Consider the following 25,353-nt stretch of genomic DNA (forward strand, 5'->3'; position numbering starts at 1 on the left):
GGCCACACTGTGCCCCTCTGTTCTTGATCATCTAGGATCTTTGATATGGTGTGGCTGACTCAATTTCAATGACTAACTGTGACTCACCTGGTGTATCAAGAGTCTAAAGTAGCATCCTCTCCTCGTGTATGTCAAAGCATGGTATGCAGTGTGCCAGACAGCTATGATGGAATTTAGCTCTATTTTTACCATCATGCCATAGCTGACTGACTGACTGCAGTGACTGCATGTCAGGGTGCAGTTTTTAGTACCCAGCCAAGACTCAGCTCAGCTACTGTCTCCTCAAGACACACACACAGATATGACTATACACACAGATATCCAGCCACTTTACTGTGCATGGTGAACACTACACCTTCTCCCCCTTCCACCCAAAGCTAAGTGACTGATACCCACTAGCTAAGCTCAGATGGGAAGGAGGTTGGGAGGGTGTGAGGGTGTCTTCTCTGACCTCTCTTCTGCAGGAATCAGCACGTGTGTTACTATTAGATTGTTTCAATTCAAGTAGCACAAAGAGATGCTCATGGTGCATTTAAGCAAGGAGATGTGGTATATGGCCAATATACCACGGCTAAGGGCTGTTCTTAGCACGACGCAACGCAGAGTGCCTGGATACAGCCCTTAGCCGTGGTATATTGGCCTTTTATCACAAACCCCAGAGGTGCCTTATTGCTATGATAAACTGGTTACCAATGTAATTAGAACAGTAACAAGAAATGTTTTATCATACCCGTGGTGTACGGTCTGATATACCACGACTGTCAGCCAATCAGCATTCAGGGCTCGAACCACCCAGTTTATAATTGAGTATACACCAGTTGTCGAAAAAGTACCCAATTGTCATACTAAATGTAAAGATACCTTAATAGAAAATGACTCAATTAAAAGTGAAAGTCACCCAGGAAAATACTACCTGAGTAAAAGTCTAAAAGTTTGAAAAAAAGTATCAAAAGTAAATGTAATTACTAAAATGTACTTAAGTATCAAAAGTAAAAGTATGATTAATTTCTAATGACTTATTTTAAGCATAACCAGTAGGCACAACGTTTTTAATAATTATGGATAGCCAGAGGCACACTCTAACACTCAGACATAATTTACAAACGAAGCATTTATGTTTTGTGAGTCCGCCAGATCAGAGGCAGTAGGGATGACCTCATGAATAATGTATGAATTGGACCATTTTCTGTCCTGCTAAGAATTCAAAATGTAACGAGTACTTTTGGGTGTCAGGGAAAATTATTTTCTTTAGGAATGTAGTGAAGTAAAAGTAGTCAAAAATATGAATAATAATTGTAAAGTACAGATACCCCAAAAATACTTAAGTAGTACTTTAAAGTATTTTTACTGAAGTACTTTACACCACTGGTATATACTATACTGCCTAAATACTGTATATAGCTGTTTTGTCATTAGGTTGCATTATTTTATTAATCTAAATGTAACCACGCCCTGTGTTCTTTCTCTCTACCCCTATCTCTCCTATCCCCTCTCCCCTACCCTCCCTCCAGACACCTTCCAGTACCTGCTCTCCTTCTCCCAGGGCCACCTCTCCTCCCTGCTGGAAGACACCTACTCTCCCCTCTCCCGCGAAGCCCTCCCTCATGTCAACGCCCTCTTCTCTTCCCTCTCCCTCTACATCCGCGGACACAACCTCTCCCTCGAGGCCGCCATCACACGTTTCTACGACAACCTCTTCCCACTCGTCTATGTACGCTTGATCAACCCCGGCATGGGCGCGGCGGGCAAGACGGGCGAGTGTCTCCGCGCGACCCGGCAAGACGTCAACCCGTTTGGCCCTCACCCCGATACGCTCGCCCAAGAACTCAGGAGCGCCCTGGGCGCCGGGCGAGCCCTATCCCTCGCCCTCGCCGAAGGCACCGAGGTCATGAACGCCACAGAACACGTTTCCCTCACCAAAGAGTGTTTACGGGGCTTGACCAAGATGCAGTACTGCTCGCACTGTCGCGGGCTGACGCTGATCAAGCCGTGCATGGGCTACTGCTTGAACGTGATGCGCGGTTGCTTGGCGAGCGTGGCCGAGCTGGATGGGCCATGGCGGAGGTATGTGGCGGCACTGGAGGAGCTGACCCACGCTGTGGCTGGACAACACAGCCTGGAGCTGGCCCTGCTGGGGGTCAGGGGGCACGTGAACGAGGCTATACTCCATGCACAGCTCCACGGGCCAACACTGACCGCTACGGTGAGGAGAAAGAGTAGATAGACACACACACACATGCGTACACACACACACACACACACATTCTGTGTTAGCTGAGTGGTTTTAGGATAGCATCATCGTTGAGGGTGGGATGGAAGCCAAGCCCTTTAGTCTTTCTCTCTCTCTCTCTCTCTCTCTCTCTCTCTCTCTCTCTCTCTCTCTCTCTCTCTCTCTCTCTCTCTCTCTCTCTCTCTCTCTCTCTCTCTCTCTCTCTCTCTCTCTCTCTCTCTCTCTCTCTCTCTCTCTCTCTCTCTTCTCTCTCTCTCTCTCTCTCTCTCTCTCTCTCTCTCTCTCTCTCTCTCTCTCTCTCTCTATCCCTCTCTCTCTCTCTCTCTCTCTCTTTCTCTTTCTCTCTCTCTCTCTCTCTCTCTCTCTCTCTTTCTCTCTTTCTCCCCCTCTCTCTCTCTCTCTCTCTCTCTCTCTCTCTCTCTCTTTCTCTTTCTCTTTCTCTTTCTCTCTCTCTCTCTCTCTCTCTCTCTCTCTCAATTCAATTTAAAGATTTTTATTGGCATGGGAAATATATGTTTATATTGCCAAAGCAAGTGAAATAGATATTAAACTCAAGTGAAATTAACAATAAAAAATAAACAGTAAACATTACACTCAAGTTTCAAAGGAATAGTCACATTTCAAATGTCATATTATGGCTATGTACCGTGTTTGTTCTTCACTGGTTGCCCTTTTCTTGTGGCAACAGGTCACAAATCTTGCTGCTGTGATGTCACACTGATATTTCACCTAATAGATATGGGAGTTCATCAAAATTGCGTTTATTTTCAAATTCTTTGTGGGTCTGTATAATCTGAGGGAAATATGTGTCTCTAATACGGTCACACATTTGGCAGGAGGTTAGGAAGTGCAGCTCAGTTTCCACCTCATTTTGTGGGCAGTGTGCACATAGTCTGTCTTCTCTTGAGAGCCAGGTCTGCCAACGGCGGCCTTTCTCAAAATAGCAAGGCTATGCTCACTGAGTCTGTACACAGTCAAAGCTTTCCTTAATTTTGGGTCAGTCGCAGTGGTCAGGTATTCTGCCACTGTGTACTCTCTGTTTAGGACCAAATAGAATTCCAGTTTGCTCTAATTGTGTCTAATTGTGTTGCTGTCCTGGGGCTTTGTGGGGTCTGTTTGTGTTTGTGAACAGAGCCCCAGGACCAGCTTGCTTAGGGGACTCTTCTCCAGGTTCATCTCTCTGTAGGTGATGGCTATGTTATGGAAGGTTTGGGAATCACTTCCTTGTCGGTAGTTGTTGAATTTAACAGCTCTTTTCTAGATTTTGATAATTAGCGGGTATCGACCTAATTCTGCTTTGCATGCATTATTTGGTGTTTTACGTTGTACACTGAGGATATTTTAGCAGAATTGTGCATGTAGAGTCTCAATTTGGTGTTTGTCCCATTTTGTGAATTCTTGGTTGGTGAGCGGACCCCAGACCTCACCACCATAAAGTGCAATGGGTTCTATGATTCTAGTATTTTAAGCCAGATCCTAATTGGTATGTCAGATTTTATGTTCCTTTTGATGGCATAGAAGACCCTTCTTGCCTTGTCTCTCAGCTTGTTCACAGCTTTGTGGAAGTTACCTGTGGCACTGATGTTTAAGCTGCGGTCAAATCAAATCAAATGTTATTTGTCACATGCGCCGAATACAACAGGTGTAGACCTTACAGTGAAATGCTTACTTACAAGCCCTTAACCAACAATGCAGTTTTAAGAAAATACCAATAAATAAATAAATAAAAGTAAGCGATAAGAATAACAAATAATTAAAGAGTAGTAGGAAATAACAATATCGGGGCTATTTACAGGGGGTACCGGTACAGAGTCAATGTGCGGGGGCACCGGTGTCGACAATAACAGAGAGTAGCAGCAGCATAGAAGAGAGGGGGCAATGCAAATAGTCTGGGTAGCTATTTGATTAGCTGTTCAGGAATCTTATGGCTTGGGGTTAGAAGCTGTTTAGAAGCCTCTTGGACCTAGACTTGGCGCTCCGGTACCGCTTGCCGTGCGGTAGCAGAGAGAACAGTCAATGACTAGGGTGGCTGGAGTCTTTGAATTTTTTTGGGGCCTTCCTCTGACATCGCCTGGTATAGAGGTCCTGGATGGCAGGAAGCTTGGCCCCGGTGATGTACTGGGCCGTACGCACTACCCTCTGTAGTGACTTGCAGTCGGAAGCCGAGCAGTTGCCATACCAGGCAGTGATGCAACCCGTCAAGATGCTCTCGATGGTGCAGCTGTAAAACCTTTTGAGGATCTGAGGACCCATGCCAAATCTTTTCAGTCTCCTGAGGGGGAATAGGTTTTGTCATGCCCTCTTCACGACTGTCTTGGTGTGCTTGGACCATGTTAGTTTGTTGGTAATGTGGACGCGAAGGAACTTCAAGCTCTCAACCTGCTCCACGACAGCCCTGTCGTCTTTGGGGGCGTGCTCGGTCCTCCTTTTCCTGTAGTCCACAATCATATCCTTTGTCTTGATCACGTTGATGGAGAGGTTGTTGTCCTTGCACCATACGGTCAGGTCTCTGACCTCCTCCCTATAGGCTGTCTCATCGTTGTCGGTGATTAGGCCTACCACTGTTGTGTCATCAGCAAACTGAATGATGGTGTTGGAGTCGTGCCTGGTCGTGTAATCATGAATGAACAGGGAGTACAGGAGGGGACTGACCATGCACCCCTGAGGGGCCTCCGTGTTGAAGATCATCGTGGCAGATGTGTTGTTACCTACCCTTACCACCTGGGGGCGACCCGTCAGGAAGTCCAGGATCCAGTTGCAGAGGGAGATGTTTAGTCCCACAGTTCTTAGCTTAGTGATGAGCTTTGAGAGCACTATGGTGTTGAACGCTGAGCTGTAGTCAATTAATAGATTTCTCACATCGGTGTTCCTTTTGTCCAGGTGTGAAAGTGCGGTGTGGGGTAGAGATTGCATCATCTGTGGATCTGTTGGTGCGGTATGCAAATTAGAGTGGGTCTAGGGTTTCTGGGATAATGGTGTTGATGTGAGCCATGACCAGCCTTTCAAAGCATTTCATGGCTGCAGACGTGAGTGCTACGTGTCGGTAGTCATTTAGGCAGGTTACCTTAGTGTTCTTGGGCACAGGGACTATGGTGGCCTGCTTGAAACATGTTGGTATTACAGAATCAGACAGGGAGAGGTTGAAAATGTCAGTGAAGACACTTGCCAGTTGGTCAGCGCATGCTTGGAGTACACATCCTGGTAATCCGTCTGGTCCTGCGGCCTTGTGAATGTTGACCTGTTTAAAGGTCTTACTCACATCGGCTGCGGAGAGCCTGATCACAGAGTCATCCGGAACAGCTGATGCCCTCATGCATGTTTCAGTGTTACTTGCCTCGAAGCGAGCATAGAAGTTATTTATCTCATCTGGTAGGCTCGTGTCACTGGGTAGCTCTCGGCTGTGCTTCCCTTTGTAGTCTGTAATAGTTTGCAAGCACTGCCACATCTGACGAGCGTCGGAGCCGGTGTAGTACGATTCAATCTTAGTCTTGTATTGAAGCTTTGCCTGTTTGATGGTTCATCGGAGGGCATAGCGGGATTTCTTATAAGGTTCCGGGTTAGAGTCCCGCTCCTTGAGAAGGGCAGCTCTACCCTTTAGCTCAGTGCGAATGTTGTCTGTAATCCATGGCTTCTGGTTGGGGTATGTACGTACAGTCACTGTGGGGACGACATCATCGATGCACTTATTGATGAAGCTAGTGACTGATGTGGTGTAGTCCTCAATGCCATCGGAAGAATCCCGGAACATTTTCCAGTCTGTGCTATCAAATCAGTCCTGTAGTTTGCCATCTGCTTCATCTGACCACTTTTTTATAGACCGAGTCACTCGTGCTTCCTGCTTTCATTTTTGCTTGTATGTAGGAATCAGGTGTATAGAATTATGGTCAGATTTGCCAAATGGAGGGCGAGGGAGAGCTTTGTACGCGTCTCTGTGTGTGGAGTAAAGATGGTCTAGAATTGTTTTCCCTCTGGTTGCTCATTCTATGCTGATAGAAATTAGGTAAACTGATTGAAGTTTCCTTGCATCAAAGTCCCCGGCCACTAGGAGCGCCGCCTCTGGATGAGCGTATTCCTGTTTGCTTATGGCGGTGTACAGCTCATTGAGCGTGGTTTTAGTGCCAGCATTGGTCTGTGGTGGTATGTAGACAGCTACGAAAAATACAGATGAAAACTCTCTAGGTAGATAGTGTGGTCTACAGCTTATCACAAGGTCTACATCTTAACGTGTGGTCTACAGTTTATCTACCTCAGGTGAGAAAAACCTTGAGACTTCCTTAGATTTTGTGCACCAACTGTTGTTTACATATATGCATAGGCCCCCGCCCCGTGTCTTACCAGAGGCTGCTTTTCTATCCTGCCGATAGAGTGTATAACCCGCCAGCTGTATGTTCTTGATGTCGTCATTCAGCCACGACTCGGTGAAACATAAGATATTACAGTTTTTAATGTCCCGTTGGTAGGATATACGTGCTTTCAGTTCGTCCCATTTATTTTCCAGCGATTGAACGTTAGCTAGCAGGACGGAAGGCAAAGGCAGATTATCTATTCGTTGCCTGATCCTCATAAGGCACCCTGATCTTTTTCCGCAAAATCTCTGTTTCCTTCTCCAGCGAATGACATGGATCTGGGCCTGGTCGGGTGTCTGTAGTACTCCATTCCGACTCATTGTAGAAAAACTCTTTGTCTAGTCTGAGGTGAGTAATCGCAGTTCTGATGTCCAGAAGCTCCTTTCGGTCATAAGAGATGGTAGCAGCAACATTATGTACAAAACAATTTACGAACAACGCATAAAATCTAACAAAATAGAATGGTTGGTTAAGAGCCGACAAGACGGCAGCCACCCCCTCCGGCGCCATCACGTTCACATGGTGGGCCAGATGGTATGTATAATTTTTTGTGTGCTCTAGGACGGTGGTTCCCAAACTTTTTATAGTCCCGTACCCCTTCAAACATTCAACCTCCAGCTGCGTACCCCCTCTAGCACCAGGGTCAGCGGACTCTCAATTGTTGTTTTTTGCCATCATTGTAAGCCTGTCACACACACTATACGATACATTTATTAAACATAAGAATGAGTGTGAGTGTTTGTCACAACCCGGCTCATGGTGTTCGATTCTGGGGTAAACTTTGAACATTGTTATACTCAGAGTATAGGAACATTAGTTACAAAGGAGACATGAGGGGTGCCATAATGAAGCATGGGAGGGGCTGAGTGCAGGGAACACGATCTCATGTGGCAGTACTGATAAGGGGAGAAACCATTGAAGTCTCGTATCACTTAGTTCCCTGCTTAGCAAGAATGATGCAATGTTTAGAGATCAGGAGGAGACTCCACCCAAAGTGGGGTATGAATACCACCACGGGGGGAGCCATGACTTGGTCTGAATTACAGGTGTAATGACCCTTTGGGAAGAATTAAACTTGTTTAGCTTCTCTAGTGTCCATGAGTGATTTACTCTGAAAAATTAGAACCTAACAGTGGGAAATAACAAAGAGCTCTTATACGACTGGGGCACGAATATTAATATAATAATTATCAATAATTTTGCTCTTTATTTAGGTATCTTACGTATAAACCGTTATTCGTTCATCGAAAATTGTGAAAACTCACCACAGGTTAATGAGAAGGGTGTGCTTGAAAGGATGCACATAACCACATAACTCTGCAATGTTGGGTTGTATTGGAGAGAGTCTCAGTCTTAAATCATTTCCCACCCACAGTTTGTGCCTGTATTTAGCTTTCATGCTAGTGAGGGCCGAGAATCCACTCTCACGTACAATTGACGTCGGAAGTTTACATACACTTAGGTTGGAGTCATTAAAACTCGTTTTTCAACCACCCCACATATTTCTTGTTTTGGCAAGTCAGTTAGGACATCTACTTTGTTTTTCCAACAAATGTTTAGAGACAGATTATTTCACTTATAATTCACAGTATCACAATTCCAGTGGGTCAGAAGTTTACATACACTAAGTTGGCTGTGCCTTTAAATAGCTTGGAAAATTCCAGAAAATGATGTCATGGCTTTAGAAGCTTCTGATAGGCTAATTGACATAATTTGAGTCAATTGGAGATGTACATGTGAATGTATTTCAAGGCCTACCTTCAAACTCAGTGCCTCTTTGCTTGACTTACTTTTTTTTAACAGCAGCAGCTACGTTTGGCAACATACAGACCGTTAGTGGAATTCCCGCGAGAGAGTAACGGTTAATGTGATTGGATGTTAATTATTTGACTAGGCTACCTGTATTTGACATTGTGTTGTTGTTCCGCTGAACACTAGATGGTTTAATTATATTTTTGGCAGTGAAACGAGGCAACTCAGGCAAGAAGAAAACCTCACCTAAATGTATAGCCCCGTTGGAAAATATAAATCGGCTGTTTGAAAGTGTGAAGAATAGTTTTTTCTCCAAAAAAGACAAATATTTTTTTTTTTATGTGAATATTTCAAAAATATTGCCCAGTTTGGGAATACCTGCTCTATGGCAACGGTGTCTAGATTTAATTTTTAATTGTGGTCCAGGCAACTGGACCTTTTTTGGAACACCATTATTTTTGTCTTATTGAGATTTATTGTCAGGGCCCAGGTCTTATGGAATCTGTGCAGAAGATCTAGGTGCTGCTGTAGGCCCTCCTTGGTTGTGGACAGAAGCACCAGATCATCAGCAAACATTAGACCGTTGACTTCAGATTCTAGTAGGGTGAGGCCGGGTGCTGCAGACTGTTCTAGTGCCCTCGCCAATTTGTTGATATATATGTTGAAGAGGGTGGAGCTTAAGCTGCATCCCTGTCTCACCCAACAGCCCTGTGGAAAGAAATGTGTGTGTTTTTGCCAATATTAACTGTGAACTTGTTGTTTGTGTACATGGATTTGAAAATGTTGTATGTTTTTCCCCCAACACCGCTTTCCATCAATTTGTATAGCAGACCTTCATGTCAAATTGAAATCAACAAAGCATGAGAAGACTTTGCCTTTGTTTTGGTTAATTTGTTTGTCCATTAGGGTGTGCAGGGTGAATACGATGTCTGTCGTACAGTCATTTGGTAAAAAGCCAATTTGACCTTTGCTCAGTCAATTGTTTTCACTGAGGAAATGTAAGAGTCTGCTGTTAATGATAATGCAGAGGATTTTCCCAAGGTTGCTGTTGACGCATATCCCACGGTATTTATTGGGGTCAGATTTGTCTCCACTTTCGTGGATTGGGGTTATCTGTCCTTGGTTTCAAAATATTGGGGAAGATGCCAGAGCTAAGGATGATGTTAAAGAGTTTATGTTTAGCCATTTGGAATTTGTTGTCTGTATATTTTATAACTTCATTGAGGATACCATCAACACCACAGGCCTTTTTGGGTTGGAGGGTTTGTATTTTGTCCTGTAGATCATTCAATTTAATTGGAGAATCTAGTGGGTTCTGGTAGTCTTTAATAGTTGATTCTAAGATTTCTATTTGATCATGTATATGTTTTTGCTGTTTGTTCTTTGTTATAGGGTCAAAAAGATTGGCGAAGTGGTATACCTGTACATCTCCATTTTGGATAAAAAACTCTTCGTGTTGTATGTTTTTCAATTATCCCAGAAGTGGTTTGTCACGCCCTGACCTTAGAGAGCCTTTTTTCTCTCTATTTGGTTAGGTCAGGGTGTGATTTGGGTGGTCATTCTAGTTTGTCTATTTCTTTCTTGGCTGGGTATGGTTCCCAATCAGAGGCAGCTGTCTATTGTTGTCTCTGATTGGGGATCATACTTAGGCAGCCTTTTTCCCCACCTTAGTTTGTGGGATCTTGTTTTTGTCAGTGCCTGTGTAGCCTGCAGAACGTTACGTTCGTTTATCTTTTGTTGTTTTTTGGTGTTCATCTAAATAAGATGTACGCTTACCACGCTGCGCCTTGGTCTCCTATCAACGAGCGTAACATGGTTAGAGTCTATGGATTCTTCAATTACATTGAGCTGATTTCTGACGTGCTGTTCCTTCTTTTTCTCTAGTGTATTTCTGTATTGTTTAGTGATTCACTATAGTGAATCCGTTGGCTCAGGTTTTCTGGGTCTCTGTTTTTGGTTGGAAAGGTTTCTCAATTTCTTTCTTAGGTTTTTGCATTCTTCATAAAACCATTTGTCATTGTTGTTCATTTTCTTTGGTTTTCTGCTTGAAATGTTTAGATTTGATAGGGAAGCTGAGAGTTCAAATATACTGTTTAGGTTTTTTACTGCCAACTTTTACTTTACTTTACTCCCTATTACAGTGAAATGTTTTGTCCAGGAAGTTGTCTAAAAGGGATTGAATTTGTTGCCTAATTGTTTTTTGGTAGGTTTCCACACTCCTTTACTTCCATCTATTGCATTTCTTAATATTATTCAATTCCTTTGGCTTTGATGCCTCATTGAGTATTGCTCTGTTCAAGTAGACTGTGATTTTGCTGTGATCTGATAGTGGTATCAGTGGGCTGTATGTGAACGCACTGAGAGACTGGGTTGAGGTCAGTGATAAAGTAGTCTACAGTACTACTGCCAAGAGATGAGCTATAGGTCTACCTACCATAGGAGTCCCCTCAAAGTCTACCATTGACTACACAGTGTGCGACAGAGCTGCAGGAGTTGTGACCTGTTTTTGTTGGTTATGTTGTTATAGTTATGCCTAGGACGGTGTATGGGGGAGGAAATGCTGTCACCTCCAGGTAGGTATTTGTCCCCCTGTGTGCTGGGGGTGTCAGGTTCTTGTACAGTTCTGGCATTTAGGTCGCCACAGACTAGCACATGTCCCTGGGCTTGGAAATGATTGATTTCCTGCTCCAGGATGGAGAAGCAGAATTCATTAAAGTATGGGGATTCTCGTGGGGGGATAGTGTGATAAAGGAGATGATTGTGGACTACAGGAGAAAGAGGACCGAGCACGCCCCCATTCTCATCGACGGCGCTGCAGTGGAGCAGGTTGAGAGCTTCAAGTTCCTTGGTGTCCACGTCACCGACAAACTAACATGGTCCAAGCACACCAAGACAGTCGTGAAGATGGCACGACAAAACCTATTCCCCCTCAAGAGACTGAAAAGATTTGGCATGGGTCCTCAGATCCTCAAAAGGTTCTACAGCTGCACCATCGAGAGCATCTTGATGGGTTTCATCACTGCCTGATATGGTAACTGCTCGGCCTCCGACCGCAAGACTCTACAGAAGGTAGTGCGAACGGCCCAGTACATCACCGGGGCCAAGCTCCCTACCATCCAGGACCTCTATACCAGGCGGTGTCAGAGGAAGGCCCTAAACATTGTCAACGACTCCAGCCACCCTAGTCATAGACTGTTCTCTCTGCTACCGCATGGCAAGCGGTACCGGAGCGCGAAGTCTAGGTCTAAGAGGCTTCTAAACAGCTTCTACCCCCAAGCCATAAGATTCCTGAACAGCTAATCAAATAGCTACCCAGACTATTTGCATTGCCACCCCCTCCCCCTTTTACACCTCTGCTACTTTCTGTTGTAATCATCTATGCATAGTCACTTTAATAACTCTACCTACATGTACATATTACCTCAACTAACCGGTGCCCCCACAGATTGACTCTGTACCGGTATCCCCCTGTATATAGTTTCGCTATTGTTATTTTACTGCTGCTCTTTAATTTCTTGTTACTTATATTTCTTGTTCTAATCTGTATTTTTTTGGTTTAACTGCATTGTTGGTTCGGGGCATTTCACTGTAAGGTCTACAGCTGTTATATTCAGCCCATGTGACTAATACTATTTGATTTGATTTGTGGGGACTATTATCTCCCTCCCACTTACGCTAGTTGTATAGATATTGCTTTCTGTCTCATGCCAGTCTTTCACTACTCTACATTGAGTCTGTTCTCTATAGGACCATTCATATGTCCAGTCTGTCTCTGGCTGCACCCTCAGGGCTAGAACTAATAGGACTACCTGGATAACACGCTGCTCCAACAACCTTTACTGGGAACTTTTAATGGCTGACACTACTGGATTTACTGGGCCTGTATAACAAATGTAACTCCCAATAGCCTCTCCTTCTCTATCTTTTACTTTTTCTTTCTCTCTCTCTCCCTCTCTCTCTGTCTAACTGAGTTTGTAAGGAGGCTCTTAGCCAATAGCCATCGTCTGGTGTGATGTGGGGTATTGGGAGTTTGGGGTTGCAGTAGAAATAGAATATGATCCCTGTCTGGTTCTGAACATGAACTAGGGATATCTTGACTGAACTGGCAGAGAGAAAGGCAACTGGCAGGGAAAATGGACTAGTTGGCTGGATCCTGAGTGGGTTAGTCTTCCATGCTGGGTTGCCTCTGTCTTAATTGGCCCAGAGTGGAGTGGGTGAGTTGCCAGGTTTGGAGGCCGAGTCAGTCCAAGTATGCAGACTCAAAGCCCGGGGTCTGGCTGCCTGGTTGGTATTCATGAGGCAACACACACGCAGCTAAGGAACAATTGGACCAGGTCTGAATGATCTCCAGCCAGCCATAGAAACTGGACATGTTGGGTGGAAACGTGGTGTCCCCCAATGGGACAATGACATTGGGACGTTGGGTCCTCTATGCACACGCACAAGATACACACACAGAGACGTATACACATACTGTATATGAACGTGTACACATACTCATGCACACTGACTCGCATGCACAACACACACACACACACACACACACACACACACACACACACACACACACACACACACACACACACACACACACACACATACAGTGGGGACCCAGGGAGTGTGAAACAGTAACCCTGCCCTGTGCTATGTCTTTATAGAACACTGGTGGCCAGTGAAGGAGAACTATAAAGACCCAAACCACACAACTACCAGGCCGGGTCACCTTTCACTAGTACGTTTTTAACCCCCCGTCACCCCCTCTCTCGCCCTACAATATCAGCCCTAGCACTCCATCATTTATTTTGTTCCTCTTTTCACCTCTATACATTTTGCAGTGAAAAGCAAAAAGGAAGACAAGGGGTTTCTGTAAGGTTCACTCTTTGTTTCTGTAAGGTTCACTCTTGGTTTCTGTAAGGTTCACTCTTGGTTTCTGTAAGGTTCACTCTTGGTTTCTGTAAGGTTCACTCTTGGTTTCTGTAAGGTTCACTCTTGGTTTCTGTAAGGTTCACTCATGGTTTCTGTAAGGTTCACTCTTGGTTTCTGTAAGGTTCACTCTTGGTTTCTGTAAGGTTCACTCTTGGTTTCTGTAAGGTTCACTCTTGGTTTCTGTAAGGTTCACTCTTGGTTTCTGTAAGGTTTACTCTTGGTTTCTGTAAGGTTTACTCTTGGTTTCTGTAAGGTTCACTCTTGGTTTCTGTAAGGTTCACTCTTGGTTTCTGTAAGGTTCACTCTTGGTTTCTGTAAGGTTCACTCTTGGTTTCTGTAAGGTTTACTCTTGGTTTCTGTAAGGTTTACTCTTGGTTTCTGTAAGGTTTACTCTTGGTTTCTGTAAGGTTTACTCTTGGTTTCTGTAAGGTTTACTCTTGGTTGGTGTAAGGTTCACTCTTGGTTGCTGTAAGGTTCTGGGGCGACAGGTAGCCTAGTGGTTAGGGCCAGTAACCAGAAGATTGCTAGATCAACTCCCCGAGCTGACAAGGTAAAAATCTGTTGTTCTGTCCCTGAACAGGGCAGTTAACCCACTGTTCGTAGGCCATCATTGTAAATAATAATTTTTTCTTAATTGACTTGCCTAGTTAAATAAATATAATGTTTCTGTAAGGTTTACCCTTAGTTTCCTTTTTTCTGACACATTTTTTTTATACACATTTTTCTCACACATTTGATTTATACTGTACTGTAGACGTACCAGTAGCTATGATTTCTGCCGACTCATGTGCTTTGTAGGTATTATTGTGTTGCTGTGGTTTTACACTGGGATGTTATCCCAGAGTCTGAGTCTGGACTCTCCCTCCCAGAGTCTGAGTCTGCACTCTCCCTCACAGAGTCTGCATTGTATGCTGCCGCATGCTATAGCATCAAGGTTACCTCACACGCACTAGAGATGTGACAAATGAAAACAAATTCTTAACATGTAAACAATAAGAAAAATTAACATTCAACGTGAATTCACAATGCAACAATTTGGGTCTCACAGTGCGTTCCTTTCAGATGGTTCAGCATTGCACCTGTACTACCATTACTGTATCTCAAGTCCACCTCGCAAAGTTTACATTTCCTTCTCATTTAACTTCTCAAAGTATTTTCTTACAGGACTTTGCTGCTGTCTCTGGCCTTTCTTAAGCATTTTTCCAACTGTTAGAAGCGATGACGGTGTAGGGTCGACTCCAAAATAATGGATTCCTCGGTTTCCTCCAACTTCCGAGAACACAAAAACTTGCATCTTTCATAGCGGGCTAGCGAGGGACTGAGAGAGAGAGGGGAGGGGCACAGCATAGGCAGGTCGGCCCACAGGAAGACATAGTCAGAACCATGCACTAGGTTGAACTAGTTGCACTAGGTTGAACTAGAACTAACGAGTTCAAACAGGTGCAGTTAATACAGGTAATGAGTGGAGAACAGGAGGGCTTCTTAAAGAAAAACTAACAGGTCTGTGAGAGCCGGAATTCTTACTGGTTGGTAGGTGAACAAATACTTATGTCATGCAATAAAATGCAAATTAATTACTTAAGAATCATACAATGTGATTTTCTGGATTTTTGTTTTAGATTTCGTCTCTCACAGTTGAAGTGTACCTATGATAAAAATTACAGACCTCTACATGCTTTGTAAGTAGGAAAACCTGCAAAATTGGCAGTGTTTCAAATACTTGTTCTCCCCACTGTATTTACAAACAAAGCATGTGCTTAGTGAGTTCGCCAGATCAGAGGCAGTACGGATGACTAGGGATGTTCTCTTGATAAGTGTGTGAATTAGACAATTTTCCTGTCCTTCTAAGTATTCAAAATGCAACAAGTATTTTTGGGTGTCAGGGACTAAAAAGTACCAAATTTTGTTTAGAAATGTAGTGAAGTAAAAGTAGTCAAAAATATAAATAGTAAAGTACAGATAAGCCATAAAACTACTTAAGTAGTACTTTCAAGTATTTTACACCACTGCCGAAGACTGAACACACTCGCAACAATAGAGAAGAGAAAGAACAATGGTGTAATCATTAGTCCAAACAGTTTGCAACTAAATAGAGTTTCAATTGCACAGATTCAGGTAGGTCATTCCCAGTTTCATTCCGTTTGCTTCCATTCCGAAAGTTTTGAAACTGAATCGCGTAATGAATATGCCCAGGTGAGCCAGTGCGAGGGAGAGAGAGGAGGGTGTAGGCAGAAAGAACCGTGGTGCGCATACACTACCGTTCAAAAGTTTGGAGTCACTTAGAAATGTCCTTGTTTTTGAAAGAAAAGACCAGCATCCCGAAGTCGCCTCTTCACTGTTGACGTTGAGACTAGTGTTTTGCGGGTACTATTTAATGAAGCTGCCAGTTGAGGACTTGTGAGGCGTCTGTTTCTCAAACTAGACACTCTAATGTACTGGTCTTCTTGCTCAGTTGTGCACCGGGGCCTCCCACACCTCGTTCTATTCTGGTTAGGGCCAGTTTGCTCTGTTCTGTGAAGGGAGTAGTACACAGCATTGTACGAGATCTTCAGTTCCTTGGCAATTTCTCGCATGGAATAACCTTAATTTCTCAGAACAAGAATAGACTGACAAGTTTCAGAATAAAGTTCTTTGTTTCTGCCCATTTTGAGCCTGTAATCGAACCCACAAATGCTGATGCTCCAGATACTCAACTAGTCTAATGAAGGCCAGTTTTATTGCTTCCTTAATCAGAACAACAGTTTTCAGCTGTCCTAACATAATTGCAAAAGGGTTTTCTAATGATCAATTAGCTTTTTAAAATGATAAACTTGGATTAACTAACACAACGTGCCATTGGAACACAGGAGTGATGGTTGCTGATAATGGGCCTCTCTACGTCTATGTAGATATTCCCCCAAAAATCTGCCGTTTCCAGCTACAATAGTAATTTACAATATTAACAATGTCTACACTGTATTTCTGGTCAATCTGATGTTATTTTAACCTCTTGGAACTATAGGGGGTGCTGTTCCGCATTAGCATATTTGTGTCTCCAAATTAAACTGCCTCGTGCTAAATTCTTGATCGTACAATATGCATATTATTGTTATTATTGGATAGAAAACACCTTCTAGTTTCTATAGAAGTTGAAATTTTGTCTCTGAGTTGTACAGAACAATTTCTACAGCACTTTTCATGACAGGGTTCAGATTTCAATTTTTTTTACCTCTGATCTGGGGTCTGTTTTTAAGGCGACAGTGAATGCTATGAAGAAACCGACACTGCCTACGTCTTCCTCTGGGTGTCTGTACGTCATCACGCTTTCAATGGAATCGATGGGATATTCACAGCCAGTATAAAAGACCAAAATGTATAGAGACCGCCCTTTCTCGTCGTGCGCCTGAAGCGTGAAGGGCATCGGACCTGCCTCGTTCCAAATCGTTTTCTAACCAGCAATATTTCTCCGGTCATGTTTTCACTCGTTTTAGGTGTTAAAAACATCAAAATGTAGTTAATTTGAACCGTTTTATAGCAATTTATATCCGTTTAGTGCGATTTTAGAGGAATTTATTTGTTGTGCACTCTGAAACTTTGGACACGTTTTGGGGTGTCGGTCGTTGGTGGTGGACATTTCGAAGGACAGAGGACATCTATCGACCAAAAGACGTTTATAACATAGAAAGGATACATTGCCCAAGAATCTGATGGAAGAACACCTCAAAGTAAGCAATATTTAATATGATAAATCGCGTTTCTGTCGAAATATTTTAAACGCACATTTCGCCATTTTGTTTGGTATAGCTTCACTTGGCGAACCCTGTATTGAAAAGTAAGGATAATTTTAAAAATGTAAATCAGCGGTTGCATTAAGAACTAATTTGTCTTTCGATTCCTGTAAACCCTGTATTTTTTAGTCAAGTATATGATTAGCTATTAATTAAACCAGATCACTCTGAAAGATGGCGACCGACATTTTCAGGCTTGTTTTGCTACTATTTTCATTGTGTAACCACGGTTTTGTATGGCTAAATATGCACCTTTTCGAACAAACTGTATATGTATATTGTAAAATGATGTTACAGGAGTGTCATCGGAAGAATTCTGAGAAGGTTAGTGAAAAAATTAATATCTTTTGGCGATGTTGACTTTTATCGCTCACTTTGGCTAGAATCAATGCTGGGCTGCTATGTGCTATGTGCTACGCTAATATAACGATTTATTGTGTTTTCGCTGTAAGACACTTAGAAAATCTGAAATATTGTCTGTATTCACAGGATCTGTGTCTTTCGATTCGTGTATGCTGTGTATTTTTACGAAATGTTTGATGATTAGTAGTTAGGTAAACACGTTGCTCATTGTAATTATTCTAGTCCATTTGTGACGGTGGGTGCAATTGTAACCTATGGCAGCTACCTGAAATATGCACTTTTTTCTAACAAAACCTATCCCATACCATAAATATGTTATCAGACTGTCATCTAATGAGTTTTTTTGTTGGTTAGGGGCTATAAATATCTTAGTTTAGCCGAATTGGTGATGGCTACTGGTGTTGGTGGACAAATAAAAGATGGTGGATTATGCTAATGTGTTTTTAGGTAATAGATGTACATCTTTACATATTGTGTCTTCCCTGTAAAACATTTTAAAAATCGGAAATGGTGGCTTTATTCACAAGATCTGTATCTTTCATCTGGTGTCTTGGACTTGTGATTTAATGATATTTAGATGCTACTATCTACTTGTGAAGCTATGCTAGCTATGCTAAACAGTGTGTGGGGGGTGGGGGGTGCTCCCGGATCCGGGTTTCTGAGGCAGTAGAAGTTAATGGACAAAAAACAAGGACATTTCTAAGTCATTTCAAACTTTTGAACGGTAGTGTAAGTCTTGCTAGGAGTCCGGTAAGGTGCTTATAAGGTTTTAGGAGTCTAGTAAAGGGTATGTGCGGCTCACCCTGTAACAATACAGGACGTGTGTGTGAGTGAGTGAGGCTGAAAGGCAGCCATTGACGGTTGTATGGGTCATCAGGATGGATTAAGTTTTAACATGCTCCCGATCTTATTAAGACTGGGGACATGAGGAAGTGTGTGTTTAAAGCGTTGGACTAGTAACTGAACGGTTGCAAGTTCGAATTTCCGAGCTAACAAGGTACAAATCTGTCGTTCTGCCCCTGAACAAGGCAGTTAACCCACTGTTCCTAGGCCGTCATTGAAAATAAGAATTTGTTCTTAACTGACTTGCCTAGTTAAATAAAGGTAAAATAATAAAAAATAAAAATGTATCCGTTTAACACCTAGCCTACACACACACACACACACACACACACACACACACACACACACACACACACACACACACACACACACACACACACACACACACACACAATGTTCCCCAACAATTTCTCAGTCTCACGTCAGAATTAGATGTTCATCCTTGTTTCTCAACAGTCAAATTTCGAAGTGTTTAGGCATTAACTCCACATTTTAAAGGTAAGGGTTATGGTTTGGCAAAATATCTGAAAAATATTCAATCGCTGGGATTTGAACATGCAACCTCTTGAACCAGATGCTTACACCCATCCGCCATCCACATCCACAACACCGTAGTAAAACAGAAACCTCCTTGAAGGTAACTGCGCTCACTGTTGCCCCTAGTGGCCAGTTTCCATGTCATCTTCTGATGTCCTCAAACATGGATGGACGTCAATTACTGACTTGTATCACTGGTGACCACACACACACACACACACACACACACACACACACACACACACACACACACACACACACACACACACACACACACACACACACACACACACACACACACACAAACAAAAATATGAAAGCAACATGTAAAGTGTTGGTCCCATGTTTCATGAGCTGAAATAAAGTATCCCAGAAAATTAGGCACAAATAAATGAGCAAAAAAAGAAACATCCCTTTTTCAGGAACCTGTCTTTCAAAGATAATTTGCAAAAATCCAAATAACTTCACAGATCTTCATTGTAAAGGGCTTAAACACTGTTTCCCATGCTTGTTCAATTAACCAAAAAACAATTAATGAACATGCACCTGTGGAACTGTCGTTAAGACACTAACCGCTTACAGACGGTAGGCAAATAAGGTCACAGTTATGAAAACTTAGGACACTAAAGAGGCCTTTCTACTGACTCTGAAAAACAACAAAACCATGGGGGGAGAAGACAGGCTAAAACCATGGCGGGAGAAGACAGGTTAGAACCATGGGAGTAGAATACAGGCTAAAACCATGGCGGGAGAAGACAGGTTAGAACCATGGGAGTAGAATACAGGCTAAAACCATGGGGGGAGAAGACAGGTTAGAACCATGGGAGTAGAATACAGGCTAAAACCATGGCGGGAGAAGACAGGTTAGAACCATGGGAGTAGAATACAGGCTAAAACCATGGGGGGAGAAGACAGGTTAGAACCATGGGAGTAGAATACAGGCTAAAACCATGGGGGGAGAAGACAGGTTAGAACCATGGGAGTAGAATACAGGCTAAAAACCATGGGGGGAGAAGACAGGTTAGAACCATGGGAGTAGAATACAGGCTAAAATCATGGGGGGAGAAGACAGGTTAGAACCATGGGAGTAGAATACAGGCTAAAACCATGGGGGGAGAAGACAGGTTAGAACCATGGGAGTAGAATACAGGCTAAAACCATGGCGGGAGAAGACAGGCAAAAAACCATGGGGGGAGAAGACAGGTTAGAACCATGGGAGTAGAATACAGGCTAAAAACCATGGGGGGAGAAGACAGGCTAGAACCATGGGAGTAGAATACAGGCTAAAACCATGGGGGGAGAAGACAGGTTAGAACCATGGGAGTAGAATACAGGCTAAAAACCATGGGGGGAGAAGACAGGCTAAAAACCATGGGAGGAGAAGACAGGTTAGAACCATGGGAGCAGAATACAGGCTAAAACCATGGCGGGAGAAGACAGGCTAAAAACCATGGGGGGAGAAGACAGGTTAGAACCATGGGAGTAGAATACAGGCTAAAAAACATGGGGGGAGAAGACAGGTTAGAACCATGGGGGTAGAATACAGGCTAAAAGCATGGGGGGAGAAGACAGGTTAGAACCATGGGAGTAGAATACAGGCTAAAACCATGGCGGGAGAAGACAGGCAAAAAACCATGGGGGGAGAAGACAGGTTAGAACCATGGGAGTAGAATACAGGCTAAAAACCATGGGGGGAGAAGACAGGTTAGAACCATGGGAGTAGAATACAGGCTAAAACCATGGCGGGAGAAGACAGGCAAAAAACCATGGGGGGAGAAGACAGGTTAGAACCATGGGAGTAGAATACAGGCTAAAAACCATGGGGGGAGAAGACAGGCTAGAACCATGGGAGTAGAATACAGGCTAAAACCATGGGGGGAGAAGACAGGTTAGAACCATGGGAGTAGAATACAGGCTAAAAACCATGGGGGGAGAAGACAGGCTAAAAACCATGGGAGGAGAAGACAGGTTAGAACCATGGGAGCAGAATACAGGCTAAAACCATGGCGGGAGAAGACAGGCTAAAAACCATGGGGGGAGAAGACAGGTTAGAACCATGGGAGTAGAATACAGGCTAAAAAACATGGGGGGAGAAGACAGGTTAGAACCATGGGGGTAGAATACAGGCTAAAAGCATGGGGGGAGAAGACAGGTTAGAACCATGGGAGTAGAATACAGGCTAAAACCATGGCGGGAGAAGACAGGCAAAAAACCATGGGGGGAGAAGACAGGTTAGAACCATGGGAGTAGAATACAGGCTAAAAAACATGGGGGGAGAAGACAGGTTAGAACCATGGGAGTAGAATACAGGCTAAAAAACATGGGGGGAGAACATTTAAGTCATTTAGCAGACGCTCTTATCCAGAGCGACTTACAAGTACATACATTCATACTTTTTTTGTACTGGTCCCCCGTGGGAATTCAACCCACAACCCTGGCGTTGCAAGCGCCATGCTCTACCAACTGAGCCACACGGGAGAAGACAGGTTAGAACCATTGGAGTAGAATACAGGCTAAAACCATGGGGGGAGAATACAGGCTAAAAACCATGGGGGGAGAAGACAGGTTAGAACCATGGGGGTAGAATACAGGCTAAAACCATGGGGGGAGAAGACAGGTTAGAACCATGGGGGTAGAATACAGGCTAAAACCATCTCCCCCCATGGTTGTAGCCTGTCTTCTCCCCCCATGGTTTTAGCCTTTCTCCCCCCATGGTTTTAGCCTGTCTTCTCCCACCATGGTTGTAGCCTGTCTTCTCCCACCATGGTTGTAGCCTGTCTTCTCCCCCCATGGTTTTAGCCTGTCTTCTCCCACCATGGTTTTAGCCTTTCTCCCACCATGGTTGTAGCCTGTCTTCTCCCACCATGGTTTGAGCCTGTCTTCTCCCACCATGGTTTGAGCCTGTCTTCTCTTCCCATGGTTTTAGCCCGTCTTCTCCCCCCATGGTTTTAGCCTTTCTCCCCCCCATGATTGCAGCCTGTCTTCTCCCCCCATGGTTGTAGCCTGTCTTCTCCTCCCATGGTTTTAGCCTGTCTCCTCCCCCCATGGTTTTAGCCTGTCTTCTCCTCCCATGGTTTTAGCTTGTCTTCTCCCCCCATGGTTTTAGCCTGTCTTCTCCCACCATGGTTTTAGCCTTTCTCCCACCATGATTGCAGCCTGTCTTCTCCCACCATGGTTGTAGCCTGTCTTCTCCCACCATGGTTGTAGTCTGTCTTCTCCTCCCATGGTTTTAGCCTGTCTTCTCCCCCCATGGTTTTAGCCTTTCTCCCACCATGGTTTTAGCCTGTCTTCTCCCCCCATGGTTGTAGCCTGTCTTCTCCCACCATGGTTTTAGCCTTTCTTGCATGGAAACAGTGTGATTGTCAACCATCATTCTTATGATTGGTCCTAGTGCAATTAAATGGAAATGTGAACATAGATGCACTATTACTGTGCATATTGTTCTTTATATGATCCATGACTGGGATCACAGGAATCACATACTTTCACAGTTCATATCATTTTCGAGAGCTTCAAGTTTCCTTGTTGTCTACATCACTAAGGACCTATCATGGTCCAAACACACTAACAGAGTCTTGAAGAGGGCATGACAATGCCTCTTCCCCTCAGGAGGCTGAACAGTTTTGGCATGGGCCCTCAGACCCTCAAAAGGTTCTACAGCCTCACCATTGAGAGCATCTTGACAGGCTGCATCACCGCTTGTTATTGCAACTACTTGGCATCCGACTGCAAGGCGCTACAGAGGGTAGTGTGTACGGCCCAGTACATCACTAGGACCGAGCTCACTGCCATCCAGGACCTCTATACTAGGCGGTGTAAGAGGAAGGCCCTAATAATGGTCAAAGGCTCCAGCCATCCAAGTCATAGACTGTTCTCTCTGCTACTGCACGGCAAGCGGTACTGGAGCGCCTGGGACCAAAGTCGGGGACCAAAAGGCTCCTGAACAGCTTCGACCCCCAAGCTATAATACTGCTGAACAGTTAATCACATGGCTACCCAGACTATTAGCATTGACCCCCTTTTTTCTGCACTGACTGTCCTGCACCGGCTCTATGGACACTCACTGAACTCTACCCACACACACACTCACTGAACTCTACCCACACACACACTCACTGGACTCTACCCAGACACACACTCACTGGACTCTACCCAGACACACACTCACTGGACTCTACCCACACACACACTCACTGGACTCTACCCAGACACACACTCACTGGACTCTACCCAGACACACACTCACTGGACTCTACCCAGACACACACTCACTGGACTCTACCCACACACACACTCACTGGACTCTACCCAGACACACACTCACTAGACTCTACCCACACACACACTCACTGGACTCTACCCACACACACACTCACTGGACTCTACCCAGACACACACACACACACACTGGACTCTGCCCACACACACACTCACTGGACTCTACCCAGACACACACACACTCACTGAACTCTACCCACACACACACTCACTGGACTCTACCCAGACACACACTCACTGGACTCTACCCACACACACACTCACTGGACTCTACCCACACACACACTCACTGGACTCTACCCACACACACACTCACTGGACTCTGCCCAGACACACACTCACTGGACTCTACCCAGACACACACTCTCTAGACTCTACCCACACACACACTCACTGGACTCTACCCACACACACACACTCACTGGACTCTACCCAGACACACACTCACTGGACTCTACCCACACACACACTCACTGGACTCTACCAACACACACTCACTGGACTCTACCCACACACACACACACTGGACTCTACCCCCACACACACTCACTGGACTCTACCCATACACACACTCACTGGACTCTACCCACACACACACACACTGGACTCTACCCACACACACATTCACTGGACTCTACCCACATACACACTCACTGGACATTACCCACACACACACTCACTGGACTCTACCCACATACACACTCACTGGACTCTACCCAGACACACACTCACTGGACTCTACCCAGACACACACTCACTGGACTCTACCCACACACACACTCACTGGACTCTACCCAGACACACACTCACTGGACTCTACCCAGACACACACTCACTGGACTCTACCCACACACACACTCACTGGACTCTACCCAGACACACACTCACTAGACTCTACCCACACACACACTCACTGGACTCTACCCACACACACACTCACTGGACTCTACCCAGACACACACTCACTGGACTCTACCCAGACACACACTCACTGGACTCTACCCACACACACACACACTCACTGGACTCTACCCACACACACACACTCACTGGACTCTACCCACACACACACACACTGGACTCTACCCACACACACACTCACTGGACTCTACCCACACACACACTCACTGGACTCTACCCACACACACACACATTCACTGGACTCTACCCACATACACACTCACTGGACTTTACCCACACACACACTCACTGGACTCTACCCACACACACACTCACTGGACTCTACCCACACACACACTCACTGGACTCTACCCACACACACACTCACTGGACTCTACCCACACACTCACTGGACTCTACCCACACACTCACTGGACTCTACCCAGACATACACTCACTGGACTCTACCCACACACCCACTGGACTCTACCCACACACACACTCACTGGACTCTACCCACACACTCACTGGACTCTACCCAGACACTCACTGGACTCTAACCAGACACACACTCACTGGACTCTACCCAGACACACACTCACTGGACTCTACCCATACACACACTCACTGGACTCTACCCAGACACACACTCACTGGACTCTACCCAGACACACACTCACTGGACTCTACCCATACACACACTCACTGGACTCTCCCCACACACACACTCACTGGACTCTACCCAGACACACACTCACTGGACTCTCCCCACACACACACTCACTGGACTACCCACACACTCACTGGACTCTACCCACACACTCACTGCACTCTACCCACACACACACTCACTGGACTCTACCCACCCACACACTCACTGGACTCTACCCACACACACACTCACTGGACTACCCACACACTCACTGGACTCTACCCACACACTCACTGGACTCTACCCACACACTCACTGGACTCTACCCCCACACACACACACACACTCACTGGATTCTACCCACACACTCACTGGACTCTACCCACACACACACTGGACTCTAACCACACACTCACTGGACTCTACCCACACACACACTGGACTCTACCCACACACACACTCACACATACTATACTGGCACTCCAACTCCTACCCACACACACACTCACTGGACTCTACCCACACACACACTCACTGGACTCTACCCACACACACACTCACTGGACTCTACCCAGACATACACTCACTGGACTCTACCCACACACACACTCACTGGACTCTACCCACACACTCACTGAACTCTACCCACACACACACTCACTGAACTCTACCCACACACACACTCACACATACTATACTGGCACTCCAACACACACTACACTGACACTCCATCACACACAAACACACACACACACACCT

At 44.8% G+C, this 25,353-nt stretch overlaps 1 protein-coding gene across 2 annotated transcripts in view; it reads left to right on the top strand.

Moving 5' to 3' along the window:
• The window catches only part of LOC129823644 (glypican-5-like), a 275,132-nt gene that overhangs the window by 72,589 nt on the left and 177,190 nt on the right, over positions 1–25,353 (top strand). For both annotated transcript variants that reach the window (XM_055882512.1, XM_055882513.1), the window contains exon 3: positions 1,512–2,203. In XM_055882512.1, the coding sequence (XP_055738487.1) occupies positions 1,512–2,203 (692 nt within the window). The remainder of the gene's footprint in view (positions 1–1,511; positions 2,204–25,353) is intronic.

This window comes from Salvelinus fontinalis, chromosome 26 (assembly GCF_029448725.1).
Source record: "Salvelinus fontinalis isolate EN_2023a chromosome 26, ASM2944872v1, whole genome shotgun sequence".
NCBI lineage: Eukaryota > Metazoa > Chordata > Actinopteri > Salmoniformes > Salmonidae > Salvelinus > Salvelinus fontinalis.